The sequence below is a fragment of the Protomyctophum parallelum genome, assembly GCF_964188405.1.
Source record: "Protomyctophum parallelum genome assembly, chromosome: 6".
NCBI classification, from domain to species: domain Eukaryota; kingdom Metazoa; phylum Chordata; class Actinopteri; order Myctophiformes; family Myctophidae; genus Protomyctophum; species Protomyctophum parallelum.
The window spans coordinates 24,300,717-24,314,117 of record NC_139701.1 but is presented as its reverse complement, the minus strand read 5'-3'; the positions used below and the strand labels follow the sequence as shown (position 1 = coordinate 24,314,117).

The window sequence follows — 13,401 nt, the reverse complement described above, 5'->3', positions numbered from 1 at the left end:
TTTTTATGATTATTATTGTTTGTTTGAGGTGGTTTATGGTTATTATTATTGATTACGTTTAGTAGTAGCCTACTTTATTGTTGCAAGTTGCAATTTAAGTTCAACCATGGTCATACAGTTAAGGACCTAGTCCTAGTTAGAATGGAACTAACACAAGGTGGCAGCATTGTCCAGAATTCAATGGACAGTGTCCTTCCAACATCCAATGTAGGATATAATGTTATTGCTTTTGTTATAGTCCAATTCATTGTGAAATAAAGCCAAAAAAAGTTACACATTACTGCTGTCTGTCTACAGAATCTGGATCATAAGATAAAATGCACTAATCATGGCTAATCTTGCACACTTCAAGAGCCCTGTTTTCGTCAGTGCTAAACCATAACTATGTTTCATTTAGGTGTTTCTGCTAGTGGTGCACAATATACTCAAGTAAATATGAAAGGAAGAGAAAAATACTTTATCACCTCATATCTTTCAGCAACACAATGAACAATAACTCAATCACTCGCAGGTTTAGACTTCTCCCATTCTCAGAGTCTGAGAACTATCAGAACCATGACAGACATAATGACAATACAAAACTGCCCAGAACAATGCAATATTGTAAAAAAAATAAAAAATAAAAAAGGACATTATATACAAGCCTAATTCATACCTTGCTGAAAATAACTTCTTAGTTACAGATCGGTTATTTTTTTGTAAACAACTTTGTCATGACAAAGTATAAATTAGGCTTTAGTGGCTCGGTGCAGACTTTTCCACAGGGTCCCTCAGTACCACGTTTCATTATAAAGACACAAAACGTTTAATTGCAAGTGTTGAATGTTCAATTTCTCAGCACTGAACGCCAACATCACATCATTCAAGAGAATCGATTTGTTCTCGATAAGTCACAGTGCATTAGCAAGTACAAAACTACACAACACGAGTAGAAAACACAAACAAACTAAAACAATCGGAGTGTCTTGCACCCAAACAGGTTTCCATAAAGAAAACAAGGTCACACACAAAATACTGAATTTGAGGACGGAACACAAAAACACAAGTAATATAATGATATCACTATATGAAAGCAAGGTGTTAATTGAAGACGCTACCAATCTAAAATTCATAGGATGAGCCACAGAGACCGTTTCAAGACTGAAATGGATTAAGGGAAGGATTAGTACTGGCTAATGAAATATTACGTAATATTTGTGTACAGTAGCCTATACCAGTGATTCCCAAAACAGCCCGTGACCCAAAAGAGAAATCTCCCCGGGATCCATAGTGAAAATAGCAGATCCAAAATAATTTCATGCCGATCTACAAGTTCACAATGTGCGTCGTGAGCTTGTAGATAGACATGAAATTATTCAGGAAAATTTTTTGAATTTTGTATATGAAAAACTCGGGATATCATTTTTGAAAATCTTTTGACATAAAAATAATCAAAACTATTTACTCACGACCCACAAAAATCGGTCCACGACCTACATCTTGTCCCATCTTGGTTTGGGAAACAGTGCTGTACACAATTGAGAATGGTGAACACATTATTTATTAATAAACTGATATCAGATTGATATAAGGGAGTCAGACAGTACGTTGCAGGCCTTGTAGTCGTTAAGAGTTGCAGAGGGCAGAGGCCTCTTTAGCATAATTCCAGAAACAAAACAAAAAAGTTCATACGTGCTAGTATGTTCAGCCTCACCTTTTCGATCCTACTCTCTCAGGAGTATGTATGTCTGGCTACCTTAACCACTTTCAACCAGGTGTCCTTATTTTGGGCACGTCATTATAGGCTTTATTTCATGAATAGCAGATTTACAAGCTCACAATGTGGCACGATGTGATGCGTTGTAAGTTGTAGTTTAATTATTTTTAATAGGGCTTAAGTGGTTAAAGCTGAATGTTGAGTAACGCCGTCCTCAATGTCCAAGAGAAGAGTTTGCACCTGGAAATTCTGGAAAGCTTCCCGTTGGTTGAATGCAATGACATCTGAAATCAATGAAATCTGGATTAGGAGTTGCCCCCATTTAGTCTCACATGGTCAGACCCACACGAGTCTTACGTAACCAATTTCAGCAATGGAGGGTTTGAATCACAATGTCTGGATTTTGACAGAGAAAAAGTCCAGGGAAGCATCTTTTTGGCTGGGCTGTAACGGAAGTCCAAAGTTGGTCCGTGGTTGGTCAAGATCCTTAACTACTTTGATAGTTGAACCTCATGTTATCAAATCAAACAATTTCAAACAATTTTGTAGGTTTAAGGTCAAGGTTTTAGCTGCATGTAAAATTTGAAGAAGCTACCTTTTGTATAGAAATGTTAGAAAATGGTGCTTTCAGTCATTCCTGAAAGATTATAGGCACACATCTGACATCATGTTACTGATGGTTGAATCTGTGGCGGGGGGCCGGGTGCTGTATTTGGCTTGCATTTGTAGGATCATCCGGCAGGGACAAAACAAATTGACAAATCAAAATGGGCACCTCGATTAGACAATAATATTAATCAAGTGAAGAATCAGTCTGGAACCTGGGCATAAATATCACTTCTTCCACGGTCTTGAAAACAAGCGTGTTTGGTCAAATGCAAAGCAATGCATGGTTCATTGTATTCCACGGTCTTGTTCAGCGTCTCCAAGTCATTTCCCTGAGTGCTTCCCCTGCGATGTACCCTCAGCCAGGTCAGTACATTGACTCTGTGTCTCGGATGGTTCCAAAGGACAAGCTGAAAGTGCTTCCTAGTCTCTTGGTGACCCCACCCCCTTCCCTGTTCTTCTTCCTGTTCCAGTTGAGCAGGGAGCCGGAGCTCTGTCCTCTGGCTCCGGCCAGCATGCGTTGTCTAGTGTTCTCTTTGTCCCCACTGTGTGAGAGCATCACTGACCTCCTGTCCACCTGTACACACACACACACACACACACACACACACACACACACACACACACACACGTTACATCAAGCTTCAATGTTGAAGTACTTATTTTAGGCATTTACTGTAGGTGGTGCTCTCTTAAATACATTTTATTCCACGATTTTGTAACCCCCGTGTCAATTATCTAATGTGTCCGTGGTTAATCACCCAGCCATACATTATCCCTTACTTGTGTGTTGATCTACAAACACAGACTACTAGAGCAAAGTATTTTTGCTCTAGTAGTCAAAGTCGTTCGGTTAGTCACACACGTTACCACAGTAAAATTTGTTCTCTGCATTTGACCCATCTCTTGGAGCGGTGAGCCGCAGCGTGCACCGCGCTCGGGAATCATTAGTTGATTTGACCCCCAATCCAACCCATTGATGCTGAGTGCCAAGCAGGGAGGGTCCCATTTTTACAGTCTTTTTTACATGACCTGGCCCGGGGATTGAACCCCCGACCTCCCAGTTTCAGGGCGGACACTCTAACCACAAGGCCACTGTCTGGTCGTAGTAGCACAACATCAGACATAGTGAACCATATTATAAGTAGTTGCTATATTTAGAAATGCAACTAAGAGAGGACGTAAATGCAGCAGGTTAGGGTTGATCCATTTGTAACTGTGACGGTGTACAAATGGAACCATATAGTCTCAGAGTTATATGAACAGTATGACGTTACCTGTATGTCTTGTGAGTGCAGTGTGACGACCCCTAGCTGCACTCCTCTGTCACTGCAGCTCTTCAGTATTTGGACCACCTCTGCATGTTTAGCCCACTTACAGTCCTGACCGTCCACTGCCACGATGTAGTCTCCTTCCCTCAGCCCTGCCTCCTATACAGTACACATACAAAATATAACAATGCTGTTATGTCCAGGGCCTGTCTTTTGCGTTTGTACGTATGCCCGCATGTGTGTTTGCATGGTTCTGTGTGTGTGTGTGTTTGTATTGTCTGTGTGCACGCAAAATGGAAGCATTAGGATATAAGTGGAGAGGGTTCTCTCTCACCGCGGCACAGCCTCCAGGCACCACCGCTGCCACCAGAACAGGGGAGTCTCCTCTGAGTGTGAGGCCCAAGCCGCCGTCCCGTCTCTGCAGGCATATGACACGAACCGGGCCCCAGCGCGCCCGCGCACAAAACACAGACAGAGGACCCTGCGACAGAAGAGAGAGAATGCCATCCTTATACAAGTTACATTATATTTTCAGCCCATATCAAGGTCCATTATTTATTTGGCATTTGAGCCATGGACCACCATTTGATGACATATAGCCTCCCAGACCCAAAACTTAGAATAGTTTATCGTTGGATACAATTTTGTCCACAATTCCATGCTGTATTGATGTTGGTACCACAGGTAAGACAACAGGCAAACGTTGATCAAAATAACAATTCTCTAATTGTGTAGACTTGTAAATTAAGTGTTGCAGATTTTTAACAATAATTTAACTCTTGTGAGTGTACATGAAACCTTGAGAGCGTACATGAAACCAATTGGACTCTTACGGGTCCATTTGAGTTTCATTTTACGCTCTCAAGAGTAACCAACTCTCCATCATCAGTGGTCCCTCTCAAGGACCACTGGTTGAAAACCACTGCTGTATCACCCTGGACAAGACCTAAGCTGAAAAGACTATCAGCGGAAGTTGCGGGATTTTAGCGGAAATTAAATCATTGATGCTTTACAAATCAGTGTTGTGATTGGTCGGGGAAATATCGTATCCGGGGGAAATACATGTGACGGCTGTTCCGGAGGATACAACCGCCGATAGCTTTTCTGCCTTAGGTTGTGACCAGGCTTTTCTTTTCGCAGATAAGTAAGCCTGGGACAGAGGCTACTGCTGTATACAGTATGGAGAGAGCTGCATTCACAATGCAGCACAATTCACCATCACAACATTCGACTAAATGTTTTTCAATGTGAAGCAGTGTCTCTCACCAGTTTTTGGAAGATGTCAGTGACTTGGACGGTGGAGAAGTTGGGTGATGTGATGTCTGGCTTCTGCAGGGTTTGAGCTGTCAACAGGAGGGATCACTTACTGTTTTAGCATACTGTAATTGTGTACTGTCCCATTAAAGCTGCAATCCATAACATTATTAGTGAATATGAGTGAGAGTATGTTTATATAATATAACTAGCACATCTGCAGTTGTTAGAGGTCTCCCTGCTCTTATATGGAGATATTTAGATCCTGTGCTCAGGTAGGACCACTATTGGTTGAGAAGGGGTATAAAGGTACTGTATGAAGCGTACAGTGTAATATACTGTATTTGCCCAAAAGGGCTTTTCATCTCAGCAGTAGAAATGTTGGCACTCACCCAGGGTTTAACCCTGGGTACAGATCGCAGCTTTAACATCCAGCTCCTCAACATTATATATCGTTAAAATGAAGAAAGAGATATAAAACAATATGTTGCTGTGTATCTTGAACAATGCAATTAATTTCATCTCCATCTCCGCATCATTAAGGGACCAAGAAGACACGCAGTGACTTTGGTCACTTCTTGTCTTCTCTTTCTTCTCCTTCTCCTGCCAAAAATAGCTGTTCTGACTGAACCGTGCAGTCGCTTTTCGTGAAACTCGGTAATCTGGTAGAGGGCCATGCCAAACGGTGACTATGTGAAGCCCATGACCATTGGCCAAATGGTGGCGCTATAGCACTGAAGTTGAAAATGCAAACTTTGAACGTGCATAGCTCATGAACCGTTTGACCGTTGGCAATGACACTTTGATACACATATGTGTCTACTCATGCCGAACAACTTTCATTTTCTGACTTTTGACCTCTGACCTTTAGATCACCCGCAATTTTGAATTATTTGAAAACCATTTAAAATGTATCTTCTCCCAGAATCTTTGATCAAAATGCACAAAAACGTCTACACTTGAACTTTGGACTACGTCTACCAAATACGGTTGGTAGAGCTAATACCTATACTGCATGATGTTACTGTATAGAATGAGTCAACTGACAGTGTCTGCTTAGCTCAGTCGGTAGAGCTCTCAACTTTGGACCACAGGGTCACTGGTTCAAATCCAGGTAGTGTAATAGTGTAGTAGTATAATAGTAGTGTAATAAGTGTAATAGTGTCAAAGTAGTGCAATAGTGTAATAGTGAAATTTTGTGTTAAATGTGTCTAATGTCTAAATGTGTAATAAGTGTATTTAGTGTAATAGTAGTGTAATATAAGTGCAATAGTGTAATAAGTGCAATAGTGTAATAAGTGCAATAGTGTAATAAGTGCAATAGTGTAATAAGTGCAATAAGTGCAATAGTGTATTCTCTCCCTCTCCCTCTCCCTCTCTCCCTCTCTCCCTCCCTCCCTCCCTCTCCCTCTCCCTCTCCCTCTCTCTCTCCCTCTCTCCCTCTCTCTCCCTCTCTCCCTCTCTCTCCCTCTCCCTCTCTCCCTCCCTCTCTCTCCCTCTCTCTGTAGTCAAGGATGTGTACGTGACAGAGCCAATCTACAATCTTTCACAGCATCGCGATGCAGTGCGTTGTGAGCTTCTAGATCAGCTCTTGTTGGCAAGCGACACCCAGCGATTATGCAAATTAAGCTTAAAGGTGAATTCCGCACAAGCTGTTTTCTTACCGTATATATAAGACCGTATCCATTCGTCAAAGAAAAAAAAAACTAAAAACATGCAGAGCGTTCCATACCAAATTAGCGGATTTACCGTCTGTGCAGGTCAAACGCTAGAACTCTTATTCACTTACGCAATTTGTTTTTGTTTTTTGTTTACATCTGCTCTAGATGATATGAAAGGTTATTCCATGGAGTGTTGTTGCTGGAACTCTTCCGGTTCTACGTGAGCTAACATTAGGCCCCGCCTACCCTTTTTTTTTTGGGGGGGGGGGGGGTCAATATACATATTATCAACAGAATTTAGTAAAAAAAGAAACAGCTAGGGAGGAATTAGGCTTTAAGTCCCATCATCACCCAGTAGTACAGGGTTCCCCAATTAATCTTCCTCAAGGGCCATATTTTGACTAGGGTACCAGGCTGGGGGCCGAGTCTGCACGCGAGGTTGAGGTCTTGCCAAGACCCCATTTGAAAAGGGGGCACTCCGTGGGCCGCAAATGGCCCGCGGGCCGCCTATTGGGGAACCCTGCAGTAGTAGTACCATCAACGTGTCTATTCAGAGCACACTCTACACAGGACACTCACACTGGATCTCTGGAGCATCAGCAATCTCATCAAAGTCGTCCTCTCTGTCCAGCTCAGAGTACGTGTCCAGAGAGCGTCTGTGCGTCAGGGACAGCACGTCCTGCAAAATATCCATCTTCCGCAGGATCTTACACAGGCTGTGGACGCGCAAGGCCTCCTCGTGACGAATCACAGCACGCCGCAAGTGAGCTTTACCTGCACATGTGCACACACAACACAGAAACATGATCTTCCACTAGCCATCTTAAATATCTCTGTTTTGACACTTCAAGGGCCACTTCACCCCTTTTGCAAACAGATGTTATTTTAATGATGTTTGGGATACAATAATCACTTTCCTGGGGTTCTTATGTGTGAAATACGTGTTTTTAGATATTTTAGTATTTCAAAGTTCCAGTGATGTCATGGACACTGGTCTCACTTCCTTCCTGGACTACAGCCCTCCCCCTATCCACAAGGTGGGGAGAGTGCAGCAAATTACCCACAAATTATTGTCTCCCAAAAATTATTCAAATAAGACCTGGTTGCAAAAGGAGTGAAGTATCCCTTTAAAGACATGATTAAATTGATATGTAGGGTTCTTGGACCTAACATTGCTATCGAGGGGAATAGCGATGGTGACAATCTCCCTGGAGGAGCGGTATTCCACCCGCTCAGCTCCACTCACATGCTCATGCACTGATAGATACGTTTTGTCCTAGTCTGATCTAACAACACAAATGACTCATTGTCCATGTCACAGTATTTAAAATGATGAGAAACACAGCTATTTTAATTGTATTTGTAGGTATTCATCAATATAATGTATGTTTACAATAATACATAATAATTATTATCCGCCTAGGACTCCGTCCCAGAGGCGAAGCAGTCGTTTCTACACTAGACCGGGCAGCACACCCCCTGCCCCTCCGCCTCACCGCTCTTCTCCTGCCCAGTCAATGTTGTCAGGGCACCAACTCCCTGCAAGCCCCTTGGGACCCGACCAGGTCCCGGTCCGGCCCACCAAAACGGGCTCACATGCCGTTAGATGAAATCCCCCCCCCCCCCCCCCCCCCCCCCAGACTGGACTTGTTACATGATCACACACACAAATCTGTTTCGTTTGGGGATCGGAGATCACAAGCAGTCACAAATGCTGCAGGAGAATTTCCACCTTGTTCTATCAAACGAGCCAGTTGGTTTTGTACAGGGCAGAAAGTGTTCTTGACTTATTATTATTATTGTGGCTTTGTATTTATCAGCGCAAGGTGCGAGGGGCTGCTGAAAGTGCAGCAGCTGTTGTGCGCAATGTGAATGCATGCGCAGCGATGTGCTAGAAAAGGTGTCGGTGGGCCCATGCAGAGCTTTGGAGTGCGTGCGTGTATTGACCTAGTCTTCGTCTGGCCTCTGGGTCTTGTAGGACAGTGCAGACTGGCGGTCCAGCAGGAACATTGACGTGGAACTGCAAGAAGGCCTTCTGGGCCTCTTCGTCACACTCCTCTTCCTCCTCCTCACCACAATCTACACAGCAACACACACAATTGTTTTGTTTGAATTATTATTCAGCAAAAGTTCTACTTGTTGTTGCCACACATGCAGTAGATACCTTGACACAATAGTATACAGTAACACGCCATAACTTTCCCTTCCAGATGGAATTTCATGGCTCCCACCAGTACAGGCTTTAGTTCCGACACACCAAAGGTCATTAGACCGACAACCTATACCCAAACCCCTAACCTAACCCTAACCGGAAGAACGACGCAACGCATGTCAGACCAACGTGTGTCAAACCAACGCATGTCGGGAGCGACAGGTGATTTCCGCATTTCGATCGACATTAACCGACATCAACCGACATCAACCAACATCGACCAACATCGACATCGTAGTCGATCCTGGCTGAAACGGGGAGCCAGTGTGTGGGGGAATCAATCTCTAGTTTTAGTTTTCCCCCCTTTACTCAGAAGGCACACTGTCCCAACCAGTCCAGAAAACAGAGGTGAAACATGATGGCCACCACCCATCCCTGCATCGCTGTGACATTTAGGTTTATTTCCCTGCAGTCCATGCACTCACGTTTGTTGTCGCAGAGTGCGGTGGCAGCGTAGTAGTGGGACAGGGCGCGGAAGTGTTCCGATTTGACCTGGACCATGGAGGCCCAGGAGAACGGCACGTAGTCCTTCACCAGCTGCTGGGACATGCTCTGCTGCACCAATGAGTACACGTCTGATACCTGAAGAACACACCAACCATATCATAATGGTATTCCTTCACACTGAAATAACACACCAACAATATCATAATGGTATTCCTTCACACTGAAATAATGTGTCTGGAGTTACGGCCGGGCAGTTATATTGACTTCAACAAAATAGAAAATACTGTATATTTTAGTAACATGTAGTATCTAGGGCTGCAACTATTGATTCTTTTCTTTATTTTTCTTTTATTTATGTATATATGAACAAATCACTGCAAGAATAGATTATTTTGTAATCAATCGTAATAAAATACTTTAGTTATTAGTTTGATTAATGTTGCAGTCTTAAAACCATCTTTACCAAGCTGTGATTTTCCAGTATCAATCAACAATAGTAGGGAACTGGTAATTGTGTAACTGATTAAATGAGGTATGTAAAATAACGTGACAATCACGTCCACATTACGGACGGCGCCTGTGTGTGTGTGCGCGCGCACGTGCGTGTGTGTGTACTGTGCTCACCCGTGCAGCCTCTTGTGCCAGGCAGAGTTGCGAGGTGAAAGGTTTGCCCTGCGCAGTGAGCGTGACTCGCTCAAACACACACTCCTGCACCTGGGCGATCATCAACCGCACCAGCATGCAGAGGGAAGGACCACTCATGTCCAGACTGGGAGCGTTGGAGAAGTTCTCCTTCAGGTAATTGAACGCACCTGCATGCACGTTGACACACACACACACACACACACACACACACACACACACACACACACACACACACACACACACACACACACACACACACACACACACACACACACACACACACACACACACATAGGCTAAAGGTTATATTGAGTATCACTAATGTAAACATATGCAGTTGAACTGCACGTATGCTGACCGTTTGCTGGTGAAACCTGGCTGGTGAAGCTGATCTACAACAAGCTATAGTATAAAAGCATAAAATCAGGCTTAAAAAAGGTACCTGCAGCCCTCTGAAAGGCGTCTATCGCTCGGTCGATGCCGACGGTGGCAGAGCGGTCCTGCCGTGCTCCAATCTGCGTGTACAGAGCACCGATGTTGAACAGAACGCTGCCCTTCTCGAAGGCCAAGGCACGCTGGCACGATGGCACGCCTGTCAGGGAGTCATACCTGAGGAGAGGGACACACGTGGAGGTCCCCATTGTAATCTGTGAGTGCAAATGTGGGGCACTGGTCGTCATTTGCATCTGCATTTTGTTATCATCTCCTGATCGACGCTTTGATCAGGAGATCAGCATGTGCACAAAATATGCAATATTCAGTCCACACTGAATATTATTCAGGTTTGACCTGAAGAAGGTCCATAGGGAATACATGTTTCCTCTTGTACCGAGCAGATATACAGTGTGCAGGCAATACAAATAAATGTCCAATAAATAACTATAGGTTGATTATACTTACATCCTGAGTGTCAACATAGTCAAATGAACGCGAATGAAATAAGTAAAAACATGCAGATGCTGCATTCAGAATGGAACTTTAGGCCTGCTTGCGTGTGTGTGTGTGAGTGAGTGAGTGTGTGCATGTCTATTGTCTAGTCTACGTGTCTGACCAGTGGAAGTGCACTCCCAGGTTCCTGTGTTGGGGGAAGAAGCGCTGGTCCAGGTAAAACAGCTGGTTGTAGTATTCTATCAACAGCTCCAGGCCAGCCTGGTTACGACTGGGAGTCCGCATAGCCTGAACACAACAACAACAACGACGATAGAGTATGAACATTTTATACTGCACAACCACAACAGGCTTCGGACTGACATCATTATATATGATCAAGTTGTAGACAATAAGCAACTAGCAGGAAATACACATAATAGGGATGCGGCGTTTGCCGACACTTGCTAATTTGTTTTGAAAAACATCACTTGTTACAGATTATTTGCTATTTACACCTCCATTAACTTCACTCACAACAGCTTGAGAGTCTGTATATGTGATTATGCCTACACGTATATATTGTCCCATATCTATGTGACACCTTACCTATCAGTTGTCAGTACTAGCTGTCAGCCAGTAAGTCTGCCATCTTTCACACCTGATCAGTCCTGATAGTTGTTATCCACAGCCTACTTTATCATGCTTTCATTGTTGTCCCACTGCAGCAAACGCTGAACCAGATACATGTTTAATGTGTGGAAGTGTGTTTGTTAGCCCTCACCTGTCTGAGCTCCATCAGTTCTTTGATCTCCTTGTCGTAGAGAGAGCTGTCCTCTCCGTAGTGCTCGCAGATGAAATCCTGCAGTGGAGTCAGCATGTCAAAGTGTTGCACATCCTTGCATAGTGCCCACTAATAAGGAATGTTTGTGACAAATGGCTGGCTTTCATTTATAAAGTTTGGGCAATACTACCAACTGTGTAAACGTTTATCAGGCCAGGTGTCATTGTGATTCCCTTGTCCAAGGGCACGGCAAGGATCATCCAAGAAACATTACCGGCAAGCAAAAGAAAACCTCAATCATTCTTATTTAAAGGGGACCTGTGCCTTTTATGCATTTTGAGGTAATTCATTGAATTCCATTCAATCAATACCGTATGAAAAATCAACTAGAGACTTAAATGAGATATGTATTGTGTCCAACACACAACATTGTAACTGAAAGTTACACAACTACATTGATTAACGAGCCGAAAATAGTCCCCAAAGAAAAACCTACAAATGCAATTCAAAAGTCCATGAATTCTTAAAATAATTAAACTGATTTCCTGAATATTCCTTTACTATCTTCTTTGTCCTTTCAGTAGTCTGACATGCAGAGACATGCATAACATAAAGAATCAAGTCATTATTTGATGGGGCTGTCCTGACCCGTCACCCGCGCCGTGCTTCAATGATCACTCAGCAATTTGACAAAGCCGTGGGAAAACCGGTGGCTTTGTCTCCATGACAGCCTCCGTTCGACAGCATTTTCACTGGCTTAGAACAGCACACTTGGCAGAGCTTTTGCAAACTATAAATCTAACCTGGAGGCACATTACACTGACTATAAAAGGTTTATAACTGATGAAATGCATTGCCGTGATGATTCACTTGTGCAGGTTATAGACCTGTCAACACTTAATCTAACTACCCTTAACCCAACTGAAAGTAGCTTTGCACTACGGTTATATTGGAGGGATCAGGGGAGGACTTATTACGTTACCTCATGTTAAGGTCACGACTCTCTCTCTCACACACCACACACACACACAATTGTGCAAATGGTGCTATAGACTATTAATAAGCTAAAATTATTCATGAATGACATTTGTGCACCTGTCTTGTTTGAAATTGGATAACGCCCATAGGATATGTACTGTATTAGTGTGAGTAAAGGGGGGAAAACTAATATATATATATCACAGTACATGAGTCATTCCACGATACCGATATGATTTGCGGTCTTTCTGACCTTTTCAGGTGTATTTTATCGATTGGGTCACCAAAGTATATTTTTAAAAGCTTGTTATCATACATTGAATTGTTCATTCATATAGAAATTATCTTGCTTTCAGTAGACACTGACACCCCCTATTTTGTTCATGTCCCCAATGGCCTTCGATGAAAGTGGACTTGAGATATGACTATAAAAAATTTACAAAACTCCATAAATTAGGCCACATATAAATCTATCTTTGATTTATTGCTGGTCATGTTTATTTTTTGAATAAATAGATGATTAATCATTAAAATAACATTATATAGATCTGTCCCCTAGTTGCACTCAACCCCGTTACACAAGTCATTCTCCATAACAATAATGAACTGGCCCTTTAGTGACATCAGCAACAGGAAGTCTTCTGAACAACATGCTACAGAAAGAGGCAATTTCACACCAATTTCACACTTACAATGTTTTATAGTAATTTATACTCTCATATGTGGTCGTAAATCATAACAGCTCAACTCTGTTACATGGAATAAAGATAGAAATCAATTATTTGTGAAAATTATGTTTGTTATTTCAACAATATATATTATTTCTTAATCATGCATGCGATGTCGTCTCCTCTTAATCACCATCTTGAGTAAAAAAATATCACAACCGCGTCCCCGTTTTTCCTAACCGATTTCGCACCAGTGAGGGGTAGGAGGGCGAGAGACCTGTATGCAGATTCAAACACACTGCCTTATTTAAT

General features: G+C 42.8%; 1 protein-coding gene across 2 annotated transcripts in view; it reads right to left on the bottom strand.

Annotated features, from left to right (window-relative positions):
* Positions 1–499: 499 nt before the first annotated feature.
* rhpn1 (rhophilin, Rho GTPase binding protein 1) overlaps positions 500–13,401 on the bottom strand; it is a 35,110-nt gene continuing 22,208 nt past the window's right edge. Inside the window, exons 6-17 of one of the 2 annotated variants that reach the window (XR_014569328.1) lie at positions 11,444–11,521; positions 10,844–10,968; positions 10,235–10,401; positions 9,772–9,959; positions 9,126–9,282; positions 8,436–8,567; positions 7,068–7,262; positions 4,840–4,916; positions 3,908–4,054; positions 3,580–3,732; positions 1,694–2,879; positions 1,396–1,507 (exon numbers count right to left, since the gene is read on the bottom strand). Coding sequence is in view for 1 of the 2 variants with exons in the window: in XM_083766376.1 (XP_083622502.1) it covers positions 2,670–2,879; positions 3,580–3,732; positions 3,908–4,054; positions 4,840–4,916; positions 7,068–7,262; positions 8,436–8,567; positions 9,126–9,282; positions 9,772–9,959; positions 10,235–10,401; positions 10,844–10,968; positions 11,444–11,521 (1,629 nt within the window). In the remaining variant the exon portion in view is untranslated. Of the gene's footprint in view, positions 2,880–3,579; positions 3,733–3,907; positions 4,055–4,839; positions 4,917–7,067; positions 7,263–8,435; positions 8,568–9,125; positions 9,283–9,771; positions 9,960–10,234; positions 10,402–10,843; positions 10,969–11,443; positions 11,522–13,401 lie in introns of both variants that reach the window. The other variant, XM_083766376.1, reaches the window with a different exon arrangement.